The sequence below is a fragment of the Grampus griseus genome, assembly GCF_964374135.1.
Source record: "Grampus griseus genome assembly, chromosome: 1".
NCBI lineage: Eukaryota > Metazoa > Chordata > Mammalia > Artiodactyla > Delphinidae > Grampus > Grampus griseus.
This window is the reverse complement of record NC_139017.1, coordinates 67,747,900-67,766,214: the sequence shown is the minus strand read 5'-3', so window position 1 is coordinate 67,766,214 and position 18,315 is coordinate 67,747,900. Positions and strand designations below refer to the sequence as shown.

At 42.9% G+C, this 18,315-nt stretch overlaps 1 protein-coding gene and 1 pseudogene across 2 annotated transcripts; both read left to right on the top strand.

The window, feature by feature from the left end:
• Positions 1 to 290: 290 nt before the first annotated feature.
• On the top strand, positions 291 to 993 carry LOC309836199 (small ribosomal subunit protein eS1-like; annotated as a pseudogene). The gene has a single exon. The product of its transcript is annotated as a small ribosomal subunit protein eS1-like (transcript).
• A 1,644-nt stretch (positions 994 to 2,637) lies between these two features.
• On the top strand, positions 2,638 to 17,095 carry SLAMF7 (SLAM family member 7; the record flags this gene model as incomplete). The annotated part of the gene is made up of 7 exons (XM_082668971.1): positions 2,638 to 2,725; positions 11,075 to 11,407; positions 12,697 to 12,969; positions 13,187 to 13,303; positions 14,254 to 14,357; positions 16,131 to 16,193; positions 17,021 to 17,095. Exons 1-7 carry the CDS (start codon positions 2,671 to 2,673, stop codon positions 17,093 to 17,095), a joined length of 1,020 nt encoding a protein of 339 aa, XP_082525097.1. The 5' UTR covers positions 2,638 to 2,670.
• Between the last annotated feature and the right edge of the window lie 1,220 nt (positions 17,096 to 18,315).

Here is an 18,315-nt window from a genome sequence, read left to right as displayed (position 1 = left end):
AATACATACCAAGACACATTATAATAAACCAGCTGGAAACTAACAAAAAAGAAAAAAATATCTTCATAACAGAGAGAAACAACACATTAACTACAGGGGAAAACAATTTAAATGACTGCTGATTTCTCATCAGAAACCAATGCAGGCAAGAGGAGTAGCATAACATTTTTCAAGTGCTGAAATAGAAGAACTGTCAATCTAGAATTCTATACCCAGGGTCGGCAAGATCAAGTGCCTTACAAAAGGTGGTAAAAAGGGAGCCAAGAAGAAAGCAGTTGACCCATTTTCTAAGAAAGATTGGTATGATATGAAAGCACCAGCTATGTTCAATGTAAGAAATATTGGGAAAACACTAGTCACGAGAACTCAGGGAACCAAAATCTCATCTGATGGCCTCAAGGGTCATATTTTTGAAGTGAGCCTTGCTGATCTGCAGAATGATGAAGTTGCATTTAGAAAATTCATGCTAATTACTGAGGATGTTCAGGGCAAAAACTGCCCGACTAATTTCCATGGCATGGATCTTACCCATGATAAAATGTGCTCCATGGTCAAAAAATGTCAGACCATGATTGAAGCTCACACTGATGTCAAGACTACCTATGGTTATTTGCTTCGTCTATTCTGTACGGGTTTTACTAAAAAACGCAACAATCAGATTCGGAAGACCTCTTATGCCCAACACCAGCAGGTCCTCCAGATCCGCAAGAAGATGATGAAAATCATGACCCAAGAGGTGTAGACAAATGACTTGAAACAGGGTAAATAAATTCATTCCAGGCAGCATTGGGAAAGACAGAAAAGGTCTTCCAATCTATTTATCCACTCCATGATGCCTTTGTTAGAAAAGTAAAAATGCTGAAGAAGCCCAAGTTTGAATTGGGAAAACTCATGGAGCTACATAGTGAAGGTAGTAGTTCTGGAAAAGCTACTGGGGATGCAGCAGGTGCTAAAGTTGAGTGAACTGATGGATATGAGCCACCAGTCCAATAATCTGTTTAAAAATCAGACTTCCAATGGTGACAAATAAAAGATCTTATTTGTGAAAAAAATAGAATTCTATGCCCAGGAAATGAAGGTGAAATCAAGACATCCTCACTGTAAAGGAAAACTCAAAGTATTTGTCACCATCAGACCTACCCTAAAAGAATGGCTAAAGGAATATCTTGAAACAGAAAGAAAAAAGAAGGAAACTTGGAACATCAGGAATAAAGAAAGAGCAATGGAAAGAGTAAAAATATGGGTTAAATATCATGGACTATCCTTCTCCTCATTTCTTTCTTTTTATTGGCTGCACCAGGTGGCTTGCAGGGTTTTAGTTCCCCCACCAGGGATTTAACCCAGGCCCTGGAAGTGAAAGTACTGAGTCCTAATCACTGGACCGCCAGGGAATTCCCTATCCTTCTCCTCTTGAGTTTTCTAAATTATACTTGACAATTGAAGCAAAAATTATAACATTACCTGATATGGTTCTCAATATGTGGAGAGGATATGGTTAAGATAAGTTATCAAGGAGCGATGGTAAAGGAATCTTGTAAGGGTAATGTTTCTACATGCTAGTTGAACTGGTAAAAAGCCAACATCAGTAAACCATAAGTTACGTATGTTTAATGTAATGCCTTGAGCAGCCATTTAAAAATCTATTCAGAGAGATATACTCAAGATACACTATAGTAAATCAAAATGGAATTATTAAAAATATATTCAAATAACCTACAGAATGGCCAGGAAAGTAAAACGGAGGAATAAAAAACAGAAGAAACAAGAAGAAAATAAACAATAAAATGGCAGACTTAAGTCATAATATATCAATAATTACATTGTATAAATCAATGGAACAGAATAGGTAGCCCAGAATATACCCACACAAGTATAATCAACTGCTTTTTGACAGAGGTATAAAAGCAATTCAAAATAGACAACTAGTGAAAACATACTGTATAGCACAGGGAATTTTACTTAATGCACTGTGGTAACCTAAATGGGAAGGAAATCCGAAAAAGAGGGAATATATGTATATGTATAGCTAATTCATTTTGCTGTACAGTAGGAACTAATACAACATTGTAAAGCAACTATACTCCAATAAAAAATAATTTTAAAATAAAAAGCAATTCAATATAGAAAGGACAGTCTTTTCAACAAATGGTGCTGGAACAATTGGACAACCATATATTATGGATATAAGCCTCTTGTGGAATAAATGTATTACAAATATGTTCTCCCACTACGTGGCTTGCCTTTTTACTATTATAATGGTTACTTTTGATTAAAAGAACTTCTTAATTTTGCTGTACTATACTCTAAGCCTTCATTTTCTCATCTGTAAACTAGGCATTATGGTAGTATTTCACTCACAGGGTTGTTATGAGGAATAAATAAAAGAATACAGGTACTCCTGGTACTTAGCAAAGCTCAAAAGATATTATTATTATCCCCAGTGCCACCCTTTTTTCTCTGTATAACCTTCTATTTCCTTCCAGGTTCTCTATTATGAATCTCTGAAAGGTCACATGTGTAACAGAAAATGCTGGCCATATGGAGAAAATTGAGATGACTCATTCTCAATCTCATGACCCCACCTACTTAAAATCCCAGCCGGGGTGACTACACCGGGTGACTACAAGAGGGAAGTGGGTTCATTTTAGTGACTGACATCCAAAGAGCAATATGCTTTCTTCCACAGCATGCTTCACCTTCATCTTTCTCCTCTGCCAGCTCACAGGTGAGTCCAGCAAGATCTTCCTGTTTTCTGGACTGCCTACCCCATCCTGCTTGTAGCTCCAGGCTTCTGGCTCCACTCTGGGCCTCTGGCTCAACTTAGGAGGCTCTGCTCCCTCATCTAATATTGCTTTTTAAAAAAAAAAAAAAAAAAACATCTTTATTGGAGTATAATTGCTTTACAATGGTGTGTTAGTTTCTACTTTATTAACAAAGTGAATCAGTTATACATATACATATGCTCCCATATCTCTTCCCTCTTGCGTCTCCCTCGCTCCCACCCTCCCTATCCCACCCTTCTAGGTGGTCACAAAGCACTGAGATGATCTCCCTGTGCTATGCGGCTGCTTCCCACTAGCTATCTATTTTATATTTGGTAGTGTATATATGTCCATGCCACTCTCTCACTTTGTCACAGCTTACCCTTCCCCCTCCCCATATCCTCAAGTCCATTCTCTAGTAGGTCTGTGTCTTTATTCCTGTCTTATCCCTAGGTTCTTCATGACACTTTTTTTTCTTCTTAGATTCCATATATATGTGTTAGCATATGGTATTTGTTTTTCTCTTTCTGACTTACTTCACTCTGTATGACAGACTCTAGGTCCATCCACCTCACTACAAATAACTCTATTTTGTTTCTTTTTATGGCTGAGTAATATTCCATTGTATATATGTGCCACATCTTCTTTATCCATTCATCTGATGATGGACACTTAGGTTGCTTCCATGTCCTGGCTATTGTAAATAGAGCTGCAATGAACATTTTGGTACATGACTCTTTTTGAATTTTGGTTTTCTCAGGGTATATGCCCAGTAATGGGATTGCTGGGTCATATGGTAGTTCTATTTGTAGTTTTTTAAGGAACCTCCATACTCTTCTCCATAGTGGCTGAACCAATTCACATTCCCACCAGCAGTGCAAGAGTATTCCCTTTTCTCCACACCCTCTCCAGCATTTATTGTTTCTAGATTTTTTGATGATGGCCATTCTGACTGGTGTGAGATGATAATTCACTGTAATTTTGATTTGCATTTCTCTAATGATTAATGATGTTGAGCATTGTTTCATGTGTTTGTTGGCAATCTGTATATCTGCTTTGGAGAAATGTCTATTTAGGTCTTCTGCCCATTTTTGGATTGGGTTGTTTGTTTTTTTGTTATTGAGCTGCATGAGCTGCTTGTAAATTTTGGAGATTAATCCTTTGTCAGTTCCTTCATTTGCAAAGATTTTCTCCCATTCTGAGGGTTGTATTTTGATCTTGTTTATGGTTTCCTTTGCTGTGCAAAAGCTTTTACGTCCTGTGGTCTCTGACTCACAGAGGGTAGGAAGAGACTGGAGGGAGAGGAGAAGGAATGACTTTGGGAGTTGACTGCCCTTCTGACTGTCCCAGGGAACAAAGGGCTGAAAGAAGTGGTGTTGGGTATCAGGAAAACCTGTGTCCTTATCTGGATTCTGCCATGAAATAGATGAAGAATGTCATCTTCCTCGGACCTCAGCCTTCCTTCATTTTGAGGGTAATTTTAAGAACAAAATGAGATGGTACAGGTGTATATTTATTTACTTAGAAATATATATTTAAAATATTTTAATTCAAATACATTTATACATATACTTCTATGTTTTATATTTATGTAAATATAAATATGTATTATTTAGAAAAATATTTTAAATTATTATGCATTTAACAATCATACTGATGGCAGAGAACATTTGAATTTTCTCTCTTAACCCAAGTAACCCAATCAGTCTCTACTTAGAAAACCAACTCATAGGTAGGAACTTTATATTTAATGCCATGAAGGACTGAGGACTTTTCTATGCCTGTCACAGGTATTCTAGTCTTTCAAGATGTTACTATCTTCAGGGCTCTCAGGAAGGACCAGGAACCCCATAAGTTAGGAATATCTCTCTGGTCATCAAACTCATGGAGAACCACATGAGGTCTCCCTCTGAGGATTTGGTGTGGCTGGTTCATTTATGTGTGCCCCAGGCCTGCCAGAAGAGAACTGCCCAAGCCCACGTAGTAAGTCAGGGCTCACTATCCTCTCTTGCCCGCCACCTGGTGTCTTGAACTGTTCAGCATCAACAGACTCTCACCCTCTGTGAGTTCGTTAAAAGTTTGCATTTTTAGGAAGCACCTGGTCCTGGAACTGGAACTGACCCTTACTTTAAAAATCACTCCTTGAACGGAAATGGTGATCAGAAGGGGAACTTGGGGATGGTGAAATGGGGAAGGACATGGCAGGACTTTTCAAAACCCAGGTGCCCACCTGAAACATGATCTGGGGCAGCAGGGTGCAAGTTGCAAGTGTGCACCCTGCTCCAGGAGGCTGTGGCAGCCTGCGTGCTATAACTTCCATGATTGAAAGAATAATCTGAGATTGTCATAGAGCCTCCAGTGGGCAGGACGGTGAAAGCAGTGCTGGCCCTGGAGAAGAACTCCTGGGCTTGACTTAGTAGCTATATTATTGTGGATAAGTTTCTTAGCCTCTGAACCTCGGTCTTTACAAGTATGAAAACTTAACTTTCATACTTTACAAGTATGAAAACTTAACTTGCAAATTATTGTCATGTTTTAAATAAGATATCAAATGCAAAACAATATAATAATAATCACCATTTATTAAGCTCCTATTACATCCAAGGCATTTTTCATACAATCTCCTCACAAATCTACAAGATAGATATTATTATCCCCAAAACTTAGGCTCTGAGAGGTCAAGTGTCTTAGGCACGATTACACAGCTATTAGGAGGTAGAACAGAAACTGAGTTTCCAAACCTAGTGCTCATTTCATCACACCAAACTAATGGCCTAATATTGTACCCTCAGAAAAAGTGCTCAATGAATGTGTATTTGAGATGAATCTTCCCCAGAGATTCCTTCCCTCTCCAGGTACATGAGGCCAAGGTAGGCAGTGGAAATGCCCAAGAAGAGTAGGGAACTCCATTTCCAGGATGTGAATGCACCAAACAAAATTCACCCTGGCCAAATTCAGAGGGACCAAGGAATAACTCTTGCAGCCTCAGTATTCTCATCTGGAAAATGGACACAATTTTATGATGATTATAGGATACAGTAGGGTTGAGGAGACAGTTTATAAAAGGAAATCAGAAAAAGTGGGTGAGGAGGTATTGGGGAGGTGTTGAAAAAGACCAGAAGAGACAAACAAGAGGAACGTTTCAGAGATGAGTGAGGGGCAGAACAGTAGGGAACTTGAATATGAATGTTGCAGGTTAGAACTGGAGTGTTGGCAAAGGTGGCTGGTGAATTGGGAGGCTTGTCAGCCTCTGTTCCATGTACATCTTACATGGTACTGATTGTAAATGCCCTTTCCAAGTACATTAATTAAGGGGAATTTGGGTAAAGAACAGTAGTTTCCAAAGTCGTTTTTTTCTTTTTTAAGCAGTGGTTTCCTTTTATAAAAAGAAAACTTACACAGAAACAAACAACTCTGATGCACAGAATTGAAGCCTCCCTGATGGAGGGGGGTAGTTCCATAGCTTCCACCCCATCCCCTACCCCCTTGACCTCCATCTAAGCTCCCAAGAAATACACTGAGGCACTGCCACAGACCTCAAAGGTAGCAGGGGCACAGCTTGGGAAACCCTGCCTTAGGAGCCCTTGTTACTAATCCTGGCCTTCCACTCACTTGGCACACATCACTATAACCTTCAGAGCACCAGACTCTTCATCTATAAAATGGGATTGGACTAAGTAGTCCCTAAAATTCCTCCTAGCTTTGAGATGCTCTGATCCTTGGTTTCCATGGTGAGGGTGGCATGACACTGTGGTGCATTCTGATAGAGGCACCCAGTACTGGAAGGGGTGCTCGGGGACAGGGCTGGCAAGCAGGAGGTGGGCTTTACACACTCCGCTATGCCGAGATCTTCCTCCTAGGTCACCATTCCTTGATTCTGGCTGTACTGATGGTGCCCCTTCCTCCTAATTTGGCTCCTTCCCTCCACTCAACACATGAGCCTTGGGGGAACAGGTTAAGGGGAGGAGGTGACAGCAAAAAGGAAAGGCAGGTGGCAAAAGGGAGGAGCTGTTGTCTGTTCTTGTTATGAAGAGCATCTTAGGGCTGAATCTTCTGGTGCCAAAAATACCTGAGACTTGGCCAGGGCAGAAAGCAGAGGGTCTCCTGCCCCAGCTTCCTCAACCTCCAAAAGTAGGTTGGTGGGGATGCTTGCTGTAGGAATTATCTCCCTGCGTGGTGATTGGACTTACTCTTTTGCTGTGAATTAGCCAGTGACTGATGTATAGGCGTTAGTGTCCAGACCACCTTCTAAGAAGCTTACCTTACTGAGAAGCCATCCAAAGAAGTTTTGGGAAATCTCACTTTTAGCCATTCTTGCAGAAATGAGACCAAAAAGTGGGAAGGTTTCTCAAAGCCTGTCTCATAACACTCCTGCCTGTCGTTTCCTCTTGCCTCCCACCATGTCTCAGACTGCTCTGTACTTCTCAAAGTGTTTTCACATCTGTATTCACCCTTCATCCTTCCCTAAATCTTGGTGAATAAAGATTATTCTTTTTCTCCTATGAGAGGTAAGAACACTGAAATTCAAATTTACGTTTAGGATGTAAACTGGGGATAAGCTGAAATTCAAAATGGTAGTGGGAGGTAGCAGTGGAAAGAATGCAGGCCTCTAGAGGAGATGGGGGAACAAACTAGCTTCTCATGTCACTTCTGCCACTTTCCAGTTTGGGGCCTTAGGAAAGTCACTCAGCATCTTGGACCCCCAATGTCTTCATCTATAAAGTGCAGCTTAACCTTTATCACATAGAGTTGACTTGAGGATCAAGAACGGGAATACCCATTAAACCAAGTATTCATTGCTGGAGTTATTATTACAGTGGAACCAGAATGGAACCCAGGTCTCCTGACCCCCATTTAGGCCAGACCTCTAACTTTTTTACACTGTTGCATGTTGTCTGGGAGAAGAGACCATCTCCACATGTCCCTGGATGAGACTCCAGACCCCATCACCAGGTGATCTGGAACCTAAAGCCTGTAGATCAGTGATCCGCTAACTCACAGCAAAATGGTATGTCCAGTCACCACCCATGGGAATAGCTCCTCATGGGGAATTTCAAGTGGAAAATGAAGTGACATTCATGGTGGAATTTCAGGGGGTAGGTGTGAGAAAGAGTTGAAGACTTCCTCAGGGAAGGGCTTTGAACTAGGATTTATGGGTCTTAAATAAGACTTAGCTGGACAGAGAAAAGGATAAAGCACCAATAAAAGCGTGAGTTAGGAGGTAAACTGGGGATAAGCTGAGGAAGGAGCCCTGGCTGCTTGTCTGGTGGTAGTAAGTGGGTGGCAGTCCAAGGCTTCATATCTTCCCACAGCATCAACTATTGCTGGCCTAGGAACAAAAGCCCTGATACAATCTCAGATTGTATCTCAGATACAATCAGATACAATCAACCTGGGACATGTGATACCCCTGAACTAATTACTGTGCAGAGGAAAGCTACCACTTGAGTTGAGTTACCCAAACCATATGGCTGCTACAAAATGAGGAAGGACTGAAATGAATGCAGAGGAGGCAAGTTACAACAGTCACCACATTGATCCAGGTGGGAGGGTAGATGATTCTCATGGGGCCCAATCCTCCCTGGCCTTGTAGATAGGTGTTAGTAGCTACTCATTCTCTAGGGCCTTCTGATCACACAGGTCATGTTACATCCCCCACCCCCATCATGTGTTCCCTAAGTACTGTCATTTCCCCTTTCACAGCACATGTTGTTACTCATTTAATGACTCTCTCCCAATTCCATGAGTGCAAGGATCATGACTATCTTGCTCCCCAGTTATACCCTCAGCTCCTAAACAGTGCCAGGCACAAGTATGGAACTAAACAAATTTTAGTTAAAGGAAGGAATGACTGAATGAGCAGAGCATGACTTACCTAGACATGGTAAAACCCTATAGGGTCACACATCACAGGTGGAGAAGCCATCAGAGAAAGGGGAGCTTCAGTTCAGTCTTAGAAGCTGAGAAGAGAAGTGTCTTGTTTCTGGACCCCCTTTCACAGTCAACTGGGAAGAGGAAACAAAACTGGCTAGGACTTAACCAACCCAGGCCCTTAACGTCTGAGCTCACGTTTAGGGAATGGCATGGAACTACTTTCTTCTTTTACGACTCTTCTCCTCACCCTGAAGATACAATAAAGATAGACCAATATCTTCCACCTAGGTTCATGTTGGCAATTTGCACTGTATTGTCCTCCAATTTCATTCTAACAAGGAACAATGAATTTGGGGATATTTTCTTATATCTCCACACAATTAACATTTCTTAAAATGTACCCTAGGAAGATAGCACCATGTATATAAAGATGTAAAAAGAACAATTAATTATTCATGGCTTAAGTGCATGCACACATGCTAAAACACTAAAACCACATCCTTACAATTTTGTCACCTCCTTGACATATACATGTCCCCCAAACTTCACATGAAAATTAAAATACTCAAAGGTGCCCTAATCCAATAATTGAAACTACTTGGGTGCAAGTGATATCCAATCTTTATTTGACTGCAAAATATTCACCCCTTCCATCTCATGGTTGAAGTAAGAGAATGAATACATTAATTGATAAATCAAAAATTCAAATAAAACTGGTTTTGTCTATAACATTTAGTGGAAATATTTTGACACCCCATGAGATGATCAAAGAGAAAGTAATGAAAAACCATCCTCCCTTAGTATTAGAGTAGCAGGGAGGGTAGCTTTTTGGAAAATCAGCTTACTTAACAGGATGATTTGATAAAGGCTTGAGTGATCCAAAGTATATATGCATATATATAAATTATAGGGGAAAACTGTTTGAAAACAGGAATCATCTCCTAAAAGGCATTTACTCAGGAAGAGAAACAAGTACTTTTAGAGATAAATTTAGCAAAAAATTTGGTCAAGATCCAAGACCTGTTATCAAGGGGCTAGGTCAACATTTGGTAGCACCAGATTCCCTTACTCTGGGGGCACTGGTAGAGCAGCTTGTACTTGAAGGAAGGTCACCAAAGGACTTGAATGGTAAATCGGGATTCCATGAGACCCCAGGGCTTCAGAATTGACACCTGAGCCCTTGAGGGAACTGAAGAAGGGGACTAATGGAAAGAGCTGGAGCTGGTACAAATGCCAAGGGACCTTCAAACTGAGCCATAGTGGAAAGAGTCCAGACTCCAGGGCTGGAGTGACATTGGGTTAAATCCTCAAATTATCACCTGCTAGCTTTGTGCCCTTGGAAAACTTACTTACTTTTTTTGAATCTCAGGTTTGTTTTTGTTTTTTTAATCAAATCCAGTTAACAAACTTTTGCTGTAAAGGGCCAAATAGTAAAATTTTAAGCTTTGCAGGCAGTATGAGCTCTGTCACAACTATCCAACTCAGCCTCTGTAGTGGAAAAGCAACCACAGACAATGTGCAAAGGAAAGAACATGGCTGTGTTCCAATAAAACTTTATTTTCAAAAACAGGGGGCAGGCCAGGTTTGGCCCATGGGCTATTTATTAGGTTGCTGCTCAGTTGACCACTTCTGGAAGCTTTTTCAGCAGCCATTCCTAACTGTTTTTCACCTGGAGCCACAAAATCAGTGATGGTTGTTTGCAAGTCACGCTCTCTGAGGTGAATTAAGATTGCACTGAAACAGAAATTTGGGAGGCAGGGAGCAGTAAAGCCCTACTACAATTCCTGATAGTTCAGGTTAAACATCACAAGGTAGCCTGGGCATATTCCAGAGCTCCCAGTCACTCACCCTTTTCCTTTCCACTCAAGGAAGGATATTGGAATTCAAGTGAATGAGAACCTCATTTGGGGATGAGCTTTAATTCACTCCCATCCACCATAAAATAAAAAGATAAATCATCCTCAAACTTCTAAGCTATCACTATCTTTAAAGACTTACAGCTTGCCTCTCGATGCCCTGGTTTGTGCTTAAGAACCTCTGCCCCAGGTCAGATAGACTGTTACCTTCTTCATCTGCAACAAAATCAGCTCTCCCAGGAGCAATCTGAGAGTCCTAAATGGAGCTTGGACAGTAACCTCCCCACTTGTCACCCCACAGGAACTTGTCAAGGATGCAGCCAACCTCATGGTCTACCTCAGAGCTTGGTCTTTTCAGCCAGAGATCTCTGGGAATGGGGTGGGTTTGCCTGTAGTCACCCCTTTCAGACAGAGAGTTCTGACCTCAGTGCCTTTGTGTGAGTGAGGTTCCAAAGGGTTTCCCAGGACTGGTTGGGTTAGACTGAGAGGGTTTCTTGGGACCTTTCCAGGACCCAAAGGGAGTGAGTAATTGGTGGCAAGGTCAGGAACTCAGGTTTATTTTATGGTTCTCTGTTTTTACAGGGCCAGCAGCCTGTGGAGTACTGAAAAAGCTAGTTGGTGCCCTTGGTGGGTCTGTGAATTTCCCACTGAATCTCTCAGCAGATCCAATTGACAGCATTATCTGGGTCTTCAACACAACCACTCTTGTCACCATACAGCCAAAGTTGGCAGACAAAAAAGCCCTTATCATAGTGACCCAACATCGTAACAAGGAAAGGGTGAATTTCCCACATGAAGGCTACTCCCTGAAGCTCAGCAAACTGAAGAAGAATGACTCAGGTGTCTACCGTGTGGAGATACACAGCTCAACCCTCCAGGATCCCCTAACCCAGGAGTATGAGCTGCGTGTCTATGGTGAGCAGAACCAGTTCCAAAGGTGGATGACTGCCTTCTTAAAATGGTGAACTCCCTGATATTGGAGCTGTTCAGACAAAGGCTGGATAAACCCTTGGCAATAAAGTGGAAGAGGGAACTCATGCATGGATGAAGTAGATATAGCCAACCCTTGAAGTCCCCTCTTAGATATTCAGTAAGAAGGATTGTGGTGCAGCAGATAGGCTTTATGAGAAGTGACAATCACGCAGGTCAAATGTTGGCTTCTCTACTTACTAGTTACATGGCCTTAGACAAGTTACTTGATCTCTTTGAAACTTAGTTTCCATATCTGTAATGGGGAGTAAAGTGATACCTATCTTAGAAAGATTATCAGGTATAACTATCAATCACACCTCTTCCCGTGAAGATTCTAACCAAATGAGAAATAGACACAAGAATCAGAAAGGAAGATAAAAATATCAGTTTTATTTTTTCTGGTAAAGCTGGATAATAAAAATACTTTCCCCCAAGTCTAGACTTTGGTGCCTATTCAGGGAAAATGAACTTATGAAACAATTACTCAACCAGCTAAAAGAATAGCTGCCTTTCTCACTGAGCTGCAATATCAGGGACACCAGGAGATGGGCCTGCAGGTTTGCATGTAGGAGGTAGACCATGCACCTTGATCCAGGTGTGTCCTCCATATAGATATAGTTGAGAAGAATGGAAGACCTGCATTCTGCAGGCAAACTAGCAGGGGTGGGGGGAGGGGGAGGGTAAACCACATTTAAACAGCAATCATAACAGCCCAAACATGTAAATAGAGAAATGTAGATGAGGGATGTCAGACTCACCATCTCAGCAATGAAACAATTGCTCATCCTCTGAAAGAGTGAGCACAAGGTAGAGAGGGGAACCAGAAGTGTTGCTCCAATACCTTTGTTCTCTCCTAGAGAGTAAAGTGAGTCTCTTCAAGGAAGCCTGAGGACAGGGGAATAGGGAGCCTCCAAAAAAGATAAAACTAATGAACATCTAAAATGCTTTTAACACAGTGCTTACCATATGCCTGTGCTTAGTAAATGGCAGCTCATTCTTGTTGCATTGTAATTATTTCTATTACTACTGTTGTTGTTTTATGGCTGTGGGCAATCTGACCTAGATTGTTCTCTTCCCCAGATAAGAATGAGAATTCTGCTCTGAATTGCTGCTTCCTCTCCACTCTGTAGCACACCAGGGAGATTCAGGTCCAAGGTTTACAAGAATAATGCAGAAAAAATGAGGGCTATGGGCATAATTTCCACACTTTGTTGTCTATTTCTCTTTTACAGAGCACCTGTCAAAGCCCAAAGTCATCATAGGTCTGCAGAACAATAAGAATGGCACATGTATAACCAATCTGACATGTTCCATGGAACAGGGAGGAGAGGATGTAACTTACAGCTGGAAGTCCCTGGGACAGGTGACCAATGAGTCCCATAGTGGCTCCACCCTCCCCATATCCTGGAGGCAGGAGAAAAGTGATATGACCTTCATCTGCATGGCCAGAAACCCCATCAGCAGCAACTCCTCAAACCCCATCTTTGCCTGGAAGCTCTGTGAAGGTGACTGTCTCTCCTCTTTCTCCAGGAGCCCCTGGTCTTAGGACCTATATCTTCTTCAGCTCCTGACCCCCCTTGGGAACAAGCCCTTTGTGAAAACTGGAAGCCCTGGGGAAGTCATCAGACTGGGAGGAAGGTTGCAATTGCTCCAAAAGTTGGGTCATTTTCCCTAGCTGACTCTTCTCCCTGCCCTGTGCCTACACCCATTCTCTCTTTAAAGGTGCTGCTGGTGGCCTGGCTACCACTGTGATCCTCAAACTTCTGTTGTCACTCACCCTGTTCTGTTTCATTGCACCGGTGCTAATTATTTTGATCATACGAAGAGAAAGAAGAAAAGGTAGAGCATGAACTATTTTTGTCTTCACCCTCAATCATGCATTTTCTCCTTCACTCATTCAACAGTATGTTGGACTGTGTGCCAAGCTTGGTGTTAGGCACTAAGGATGCAGAAATGAAGAAGCCATCATCTCTGTCCTAAAGGACAGCACCAGCCATCTGTACTCCTTAATTCTGGAGTGGAGAGAATACCTGAGCCCTTAACTTCTCTCCTAAGACAAAGATTCTCCTAATTCCTTCTCCAGTACCTGCCCTTCTCCTTCCCCAGTGCCTGCCCTTCTCCTTCCCCTCAGAGGGACTTACTAGTGTATCCCTCCTGCTGACACAGGTCACACACTGTTGACTCTGCTCCCCTGACTGGGAGGCCATGGCCTTCAACTCTGAGGTCCACAAACCAGCACCGTCCGTTCAGCCCATCCCTGTCAGAGCCCCCAATCCATCCCAGTTCTCTCCATTGGATCAACTCCAGAGACTTCTCTCTACTCCCCACCTCAGTCTAGATACATTACTCCTGGAGAAGCCTTTCTCTGTCTTTCTCCAGGCTGTACCCCATGCTCTGTGTCCCTAAACCCTGCTGATTTGTCTTCTCGGGTTCCCACTGATACTGTCCACTCAGGGTATTGGGGAGGGACCTAAGCGTTGGTTGGGTACGAACTGCAAACTTTGAGATATTCTCTCCCTCCTGTAAACACTGTAAAAGCATTTCTGATCTCCTCTGCTTCCTCTTTTGGCTGCCTTTGTCCAGAAATTGGGAAGTGAAGTGATGAGGGTGACCAGTTCATCTTGGGGTTCCTGGGTTTAGCACTGAAAGTCTCATGTCCTGGAAAACCCTTCAGTTACAGGGAAATCAGGATGGTTGGTCACCCTAAGTGGGTCATCCAGATGGTGGGCCAATGTGGGTGGCCAGGGGAAAGAGGAGCCAGCTCTGATTCTCTCCCAACTTGGTTTCAGAGTCCATTGAAGAGAAGAAGGGACTGAACCTTCATCCAGAAACTCTTAACTACTCCCCCACTTTTGGAGAGGCCTCGGAGTATGACACAATCTCTTACTTAAATGTGAGTTCTTTCCCGTCTTTCCTGGGGACTGATTCTCCTCTCTGAGGCCCTCCTTGCTTTACTTGAGATTTTTCCATGGATTTGGGCAACATGGGAAATGAAAATGTATAACCCTTTAAACCCAATGTACCTGTGCCTCCCCCAAGTCTTCATGGATTCTCTCTTGTGCAGGAACTGGTGGCCCCTGGAGCATCTGGCTCTGACCTAGCCAGTAACGCTCACACTGTGATCTACGGAATCACTCCTTCCCCTCCACTGTTCAAAATGGCCACTCAACAGACCCAATTCCTTTTGCATAGGATGGCGGGTAGAAAAATGTGACTTTGATATGATGTTTGAGTTATGGTATCAGAAAACTGGCTTGAGAGATGCCATTTCCTCTGAGGCAACTCAAGGAAGCATCAGGAGGGGGCTCAGAGGGTCCATGGTGGCTCTGCGCCCTCACTCAAGGCTTCCCAAGTGTGGGTCACCAAGCTGCAGTGAACAAACACAAGGTTAATTCAAAGAACACTCTTTGAAAAGAAAATCCTAAGACTAAGGTTTAAAGAAATGCAAATAACAAGAGACAATTTTTAGACAATAACTAGGTAGACAGCTTCAAAAGGTCCACTGGCAAAAATCATTGCAGCTGAGGCTAGGTTTGCTCCTTAGGTTTCATAGTGCCCTTTCCACATTGGCCCACTTAATGAAGAAATAAAAGCACTTTGGAGCTTCAAAACTCTTAGTTTTACTCCAGCCTTCAGTGTCTCCTGATCAGAATGCATCTTCTTACACTTATCCACAACTTTTCCAAGAGTAGGTATTATGTTTCCTCTTCGAAGTTGTTGGTGTCCTGAGAGCTCCTTCCTTCCTCACAGGGGTGACCTCTTTGTGCTTCACTCAGCCCGGCTTCTGTCAAATTCGATCACTTTATCACCATCCTCCCTCTTCCCCTGCTCAAGACACATTCCCTGGAGACCACAAGACTGTCCTAGATGTTCAGGAATAAACTTCACTGACCCAGGATATTTTTCTCCAGCCTGGAAGGAGCTTTTGTTATTGCTGTCATTGTTTTGTTTTGTTTTGTCCCTTTAGTCATCATTTCTGATTTGCCCCATAAGTTCTTCTGACTGATGAAAAAGTTTATTTCCAACATTGACAATATGATTTCAAATTATCCTTTAATAACCTTAGGAGGCTCATAGCTCATACAGTTTAAACAAGATACAGTTTTAAAATAATGCAATTTCTTCTTTTTAAAATTTTATTTATTTTTGGCTGCATTGGGTCCTTGTTGCTGTGCACAGGCTTTCTCTAGTTGTGTTGAGCAGGGGCTACTCTTCGTTGCGGTTCAGTCTTCTCATTGCAGTGGCATCACTTGTTGCGGAGCACGGGTTCTAGGCACATGGGCTTCAGTAGTTGCAGCTTGCAGGATCTAGAGCACAGGCTCAGTAGTTGTGGTGCACGGGCTTAGTTGCTCCGTGGCATGTGGGATCTTTCCAGACCAGGGCTCGAACCCGCGTCCCCTGCATTGGCAGGTGGATTCTTAACCACTGTGCTACGAGGGAAGCCAGCAATTGCTTCTTGAAAAAAGTCATTAATAATTACAATAGCAGTCATTGACAAGAGCACTTCCCACTCCCCCATTCAGGCTCCAGAACCCTCTCTTCTCTCTCACCGTCTCCTCCCACCTCTGTTTTCCCTTCTCTGGATTCTGGATGTCTCTTTGGCCTTGTCTATGTGACCCAGGGGGTTGGCAATGATTTCTTTTGTTTGTTTTTTGTTTTTTAACAGAGCATTGTACCAGAGGAAAATGCAGTAAATACACTTTATTCCACTGTGCAAATACCCCCAAAGGTAAGAAGCTTTAGAGCTGAGTTTTATCTTAGCTGTCCCATCCTTCTTCCTGTTTCAAGTTTAGCTAGAATTTCTTGGGCCCCAGAGATCTCATTTTCCCTGGTACTAAAAGGCACACCAGGATACCCATTCCCTTTGCTTAAGGTTACACAAGTATGTGGGGAATAGAACAGAACTGTGTTTTAGGAGTGAAAATGGGGGCAATGTGGAACAAATAGAGTAGGAGAGAGGTTCCAGGCAGGATCAATAGGGAAAATCAGCAGGATCCTGACTGAGGGCCTGGGGAAAGTTCCATGGCTTAGGCTGTGCCTGGGAGAAAGGGATGGCTGGGGAGACAACTCCGGCTTGTTTCTGAGCCACTAGTAAACTGGAGGCAGGAGAGTGTTCCTCTTCTTTTCCATGGTCTAGCTATGTTACATGCGATTTGCAACTTCTCCCCAGTCAAGCTACTAACGTAGTAAGCTTTTAAAGCTTATTCCTTCACAGATCACACTTGGCAGAAGCCAGGAATGCCTTCCTGTCTCCTCTCCCAACCACATCAGAAAAATGAGGATGGGTAATGCACTTTGCCTAGTAATAGGAAAGGTTGGTTTGGATAGATCATTAGAAGGAAAGTTGAGTTCATTAAGCATTCAACAAGATAAATGTGGGTTAGGCTTGAGGAGTAGTTTTTCTAAGGTCAAAATGATTAAACAGTGGGAGAAAGCATAGCGAGAGGTTTAGGTTGGGTACCCTTGGCAATGAAGAGTGTCTGGGATGGTGGGGTCTCCTGAGGGGATCCATAGTTCTGCTCCTCTTCAGTGTTCTGCATCCTTATGTCTGCCCAGCAGGTGGAGAAATCCCACTCACTGCCCACGTTGCCAGACACACCAAGGAAATTTACCCATGAGAATGTCAACTAAGCAGCCATGTGCTCCAAAGAAAATGGTCAAAAGATTTCACTGACTTAATCAAAAACATCAAGGAAGAATGAAGGACACTGACTTCCTTCCAGAATAAAGTATCCCTTAGGCTCCTACAGACTTAAGAGTTCCCAATCTGGGAATTTCCTGGTGGTCCAGTGGTTAGGACTCTGTGCTGTCACTGCTGAGGTCCGGGGTTCAATCCCTGGTTGGGGAACTAAAATCCCACAAGCAATGTGGTGAGGCCAAAAAAAAAAAAGAGAGAGAGAGAGAGTTCTTCATCCTACCCACTGCTGAGAAATCTCTTCAAATCCAGAATCCCTCCTGGAAATGTGATTGGGAATTTATCAGCCAACTCAAAGCAAGGGCTTAGAAGCATCTCTGTTGAAATGTAAATGCGGTTTCACACATTTGAATGACAGCTCCCCTTCCAGGGTTTGGAGATGAGGAATATACCAAGGGTTAGGTTGCCAAGAGGGCAAGAACTTCGGATCAGCCAGCTGATGTTCCCCGCAGAAGCAGAAGACAGCAGTCAGAAATGGATTTATTTACTGACTCATCAACGACGTGCCTGGCACTGCGCTGAGCTAACTGTGATTTTCGTCAGATGTGCTCTCTGTTCTCCTGAAACTGACCCTTCATGAATTATTTCCGTGGGCAGTGGCATCAGGCCTGACCACGGATTCCCAACACCCAGGGGGTCAGGTGTGGATTCACAGGACTTGGGAGTCAAAGAACACAAGGACAGAGAAGCCAGGTAGAAGACCAGGTAGAAGCCAAGTGAAAACTCAGAAGTGTGATTGACCACTGCCCCAGCTTCATTTACACTTTTGTGCTGCAAGGGAGAAACCCAGGCCTTAGGCCTATGTAGGAGCCCATCTCAGTGGAAGAACTGCCCTGAAGACATACTTTGAATCTATTTATAGGAGACTTGCAAACATTTAAAGTTGTTTAATTCATTCAATGAATATTTATTAGGAACCTCTGTTAGGTCAGTCTAGCAAATAAGACAGACATGATCCCTGCCCCCATAGAGCTCACCTTTTTAATGAAATGAGAAATATGTGGAGGGAGAGTGTTGCTTTGGATGTCTTCCTGGACACGCATCTTGAATGGAAATGTTGGAAAGGGATCTGAGGTCTCAGGTCTAGGGTTGTGAAGTATTTCCTTTATTCAAGGGAAAACAACTTCTGCATTGGGGGAGTACAGTGCCTCACAAG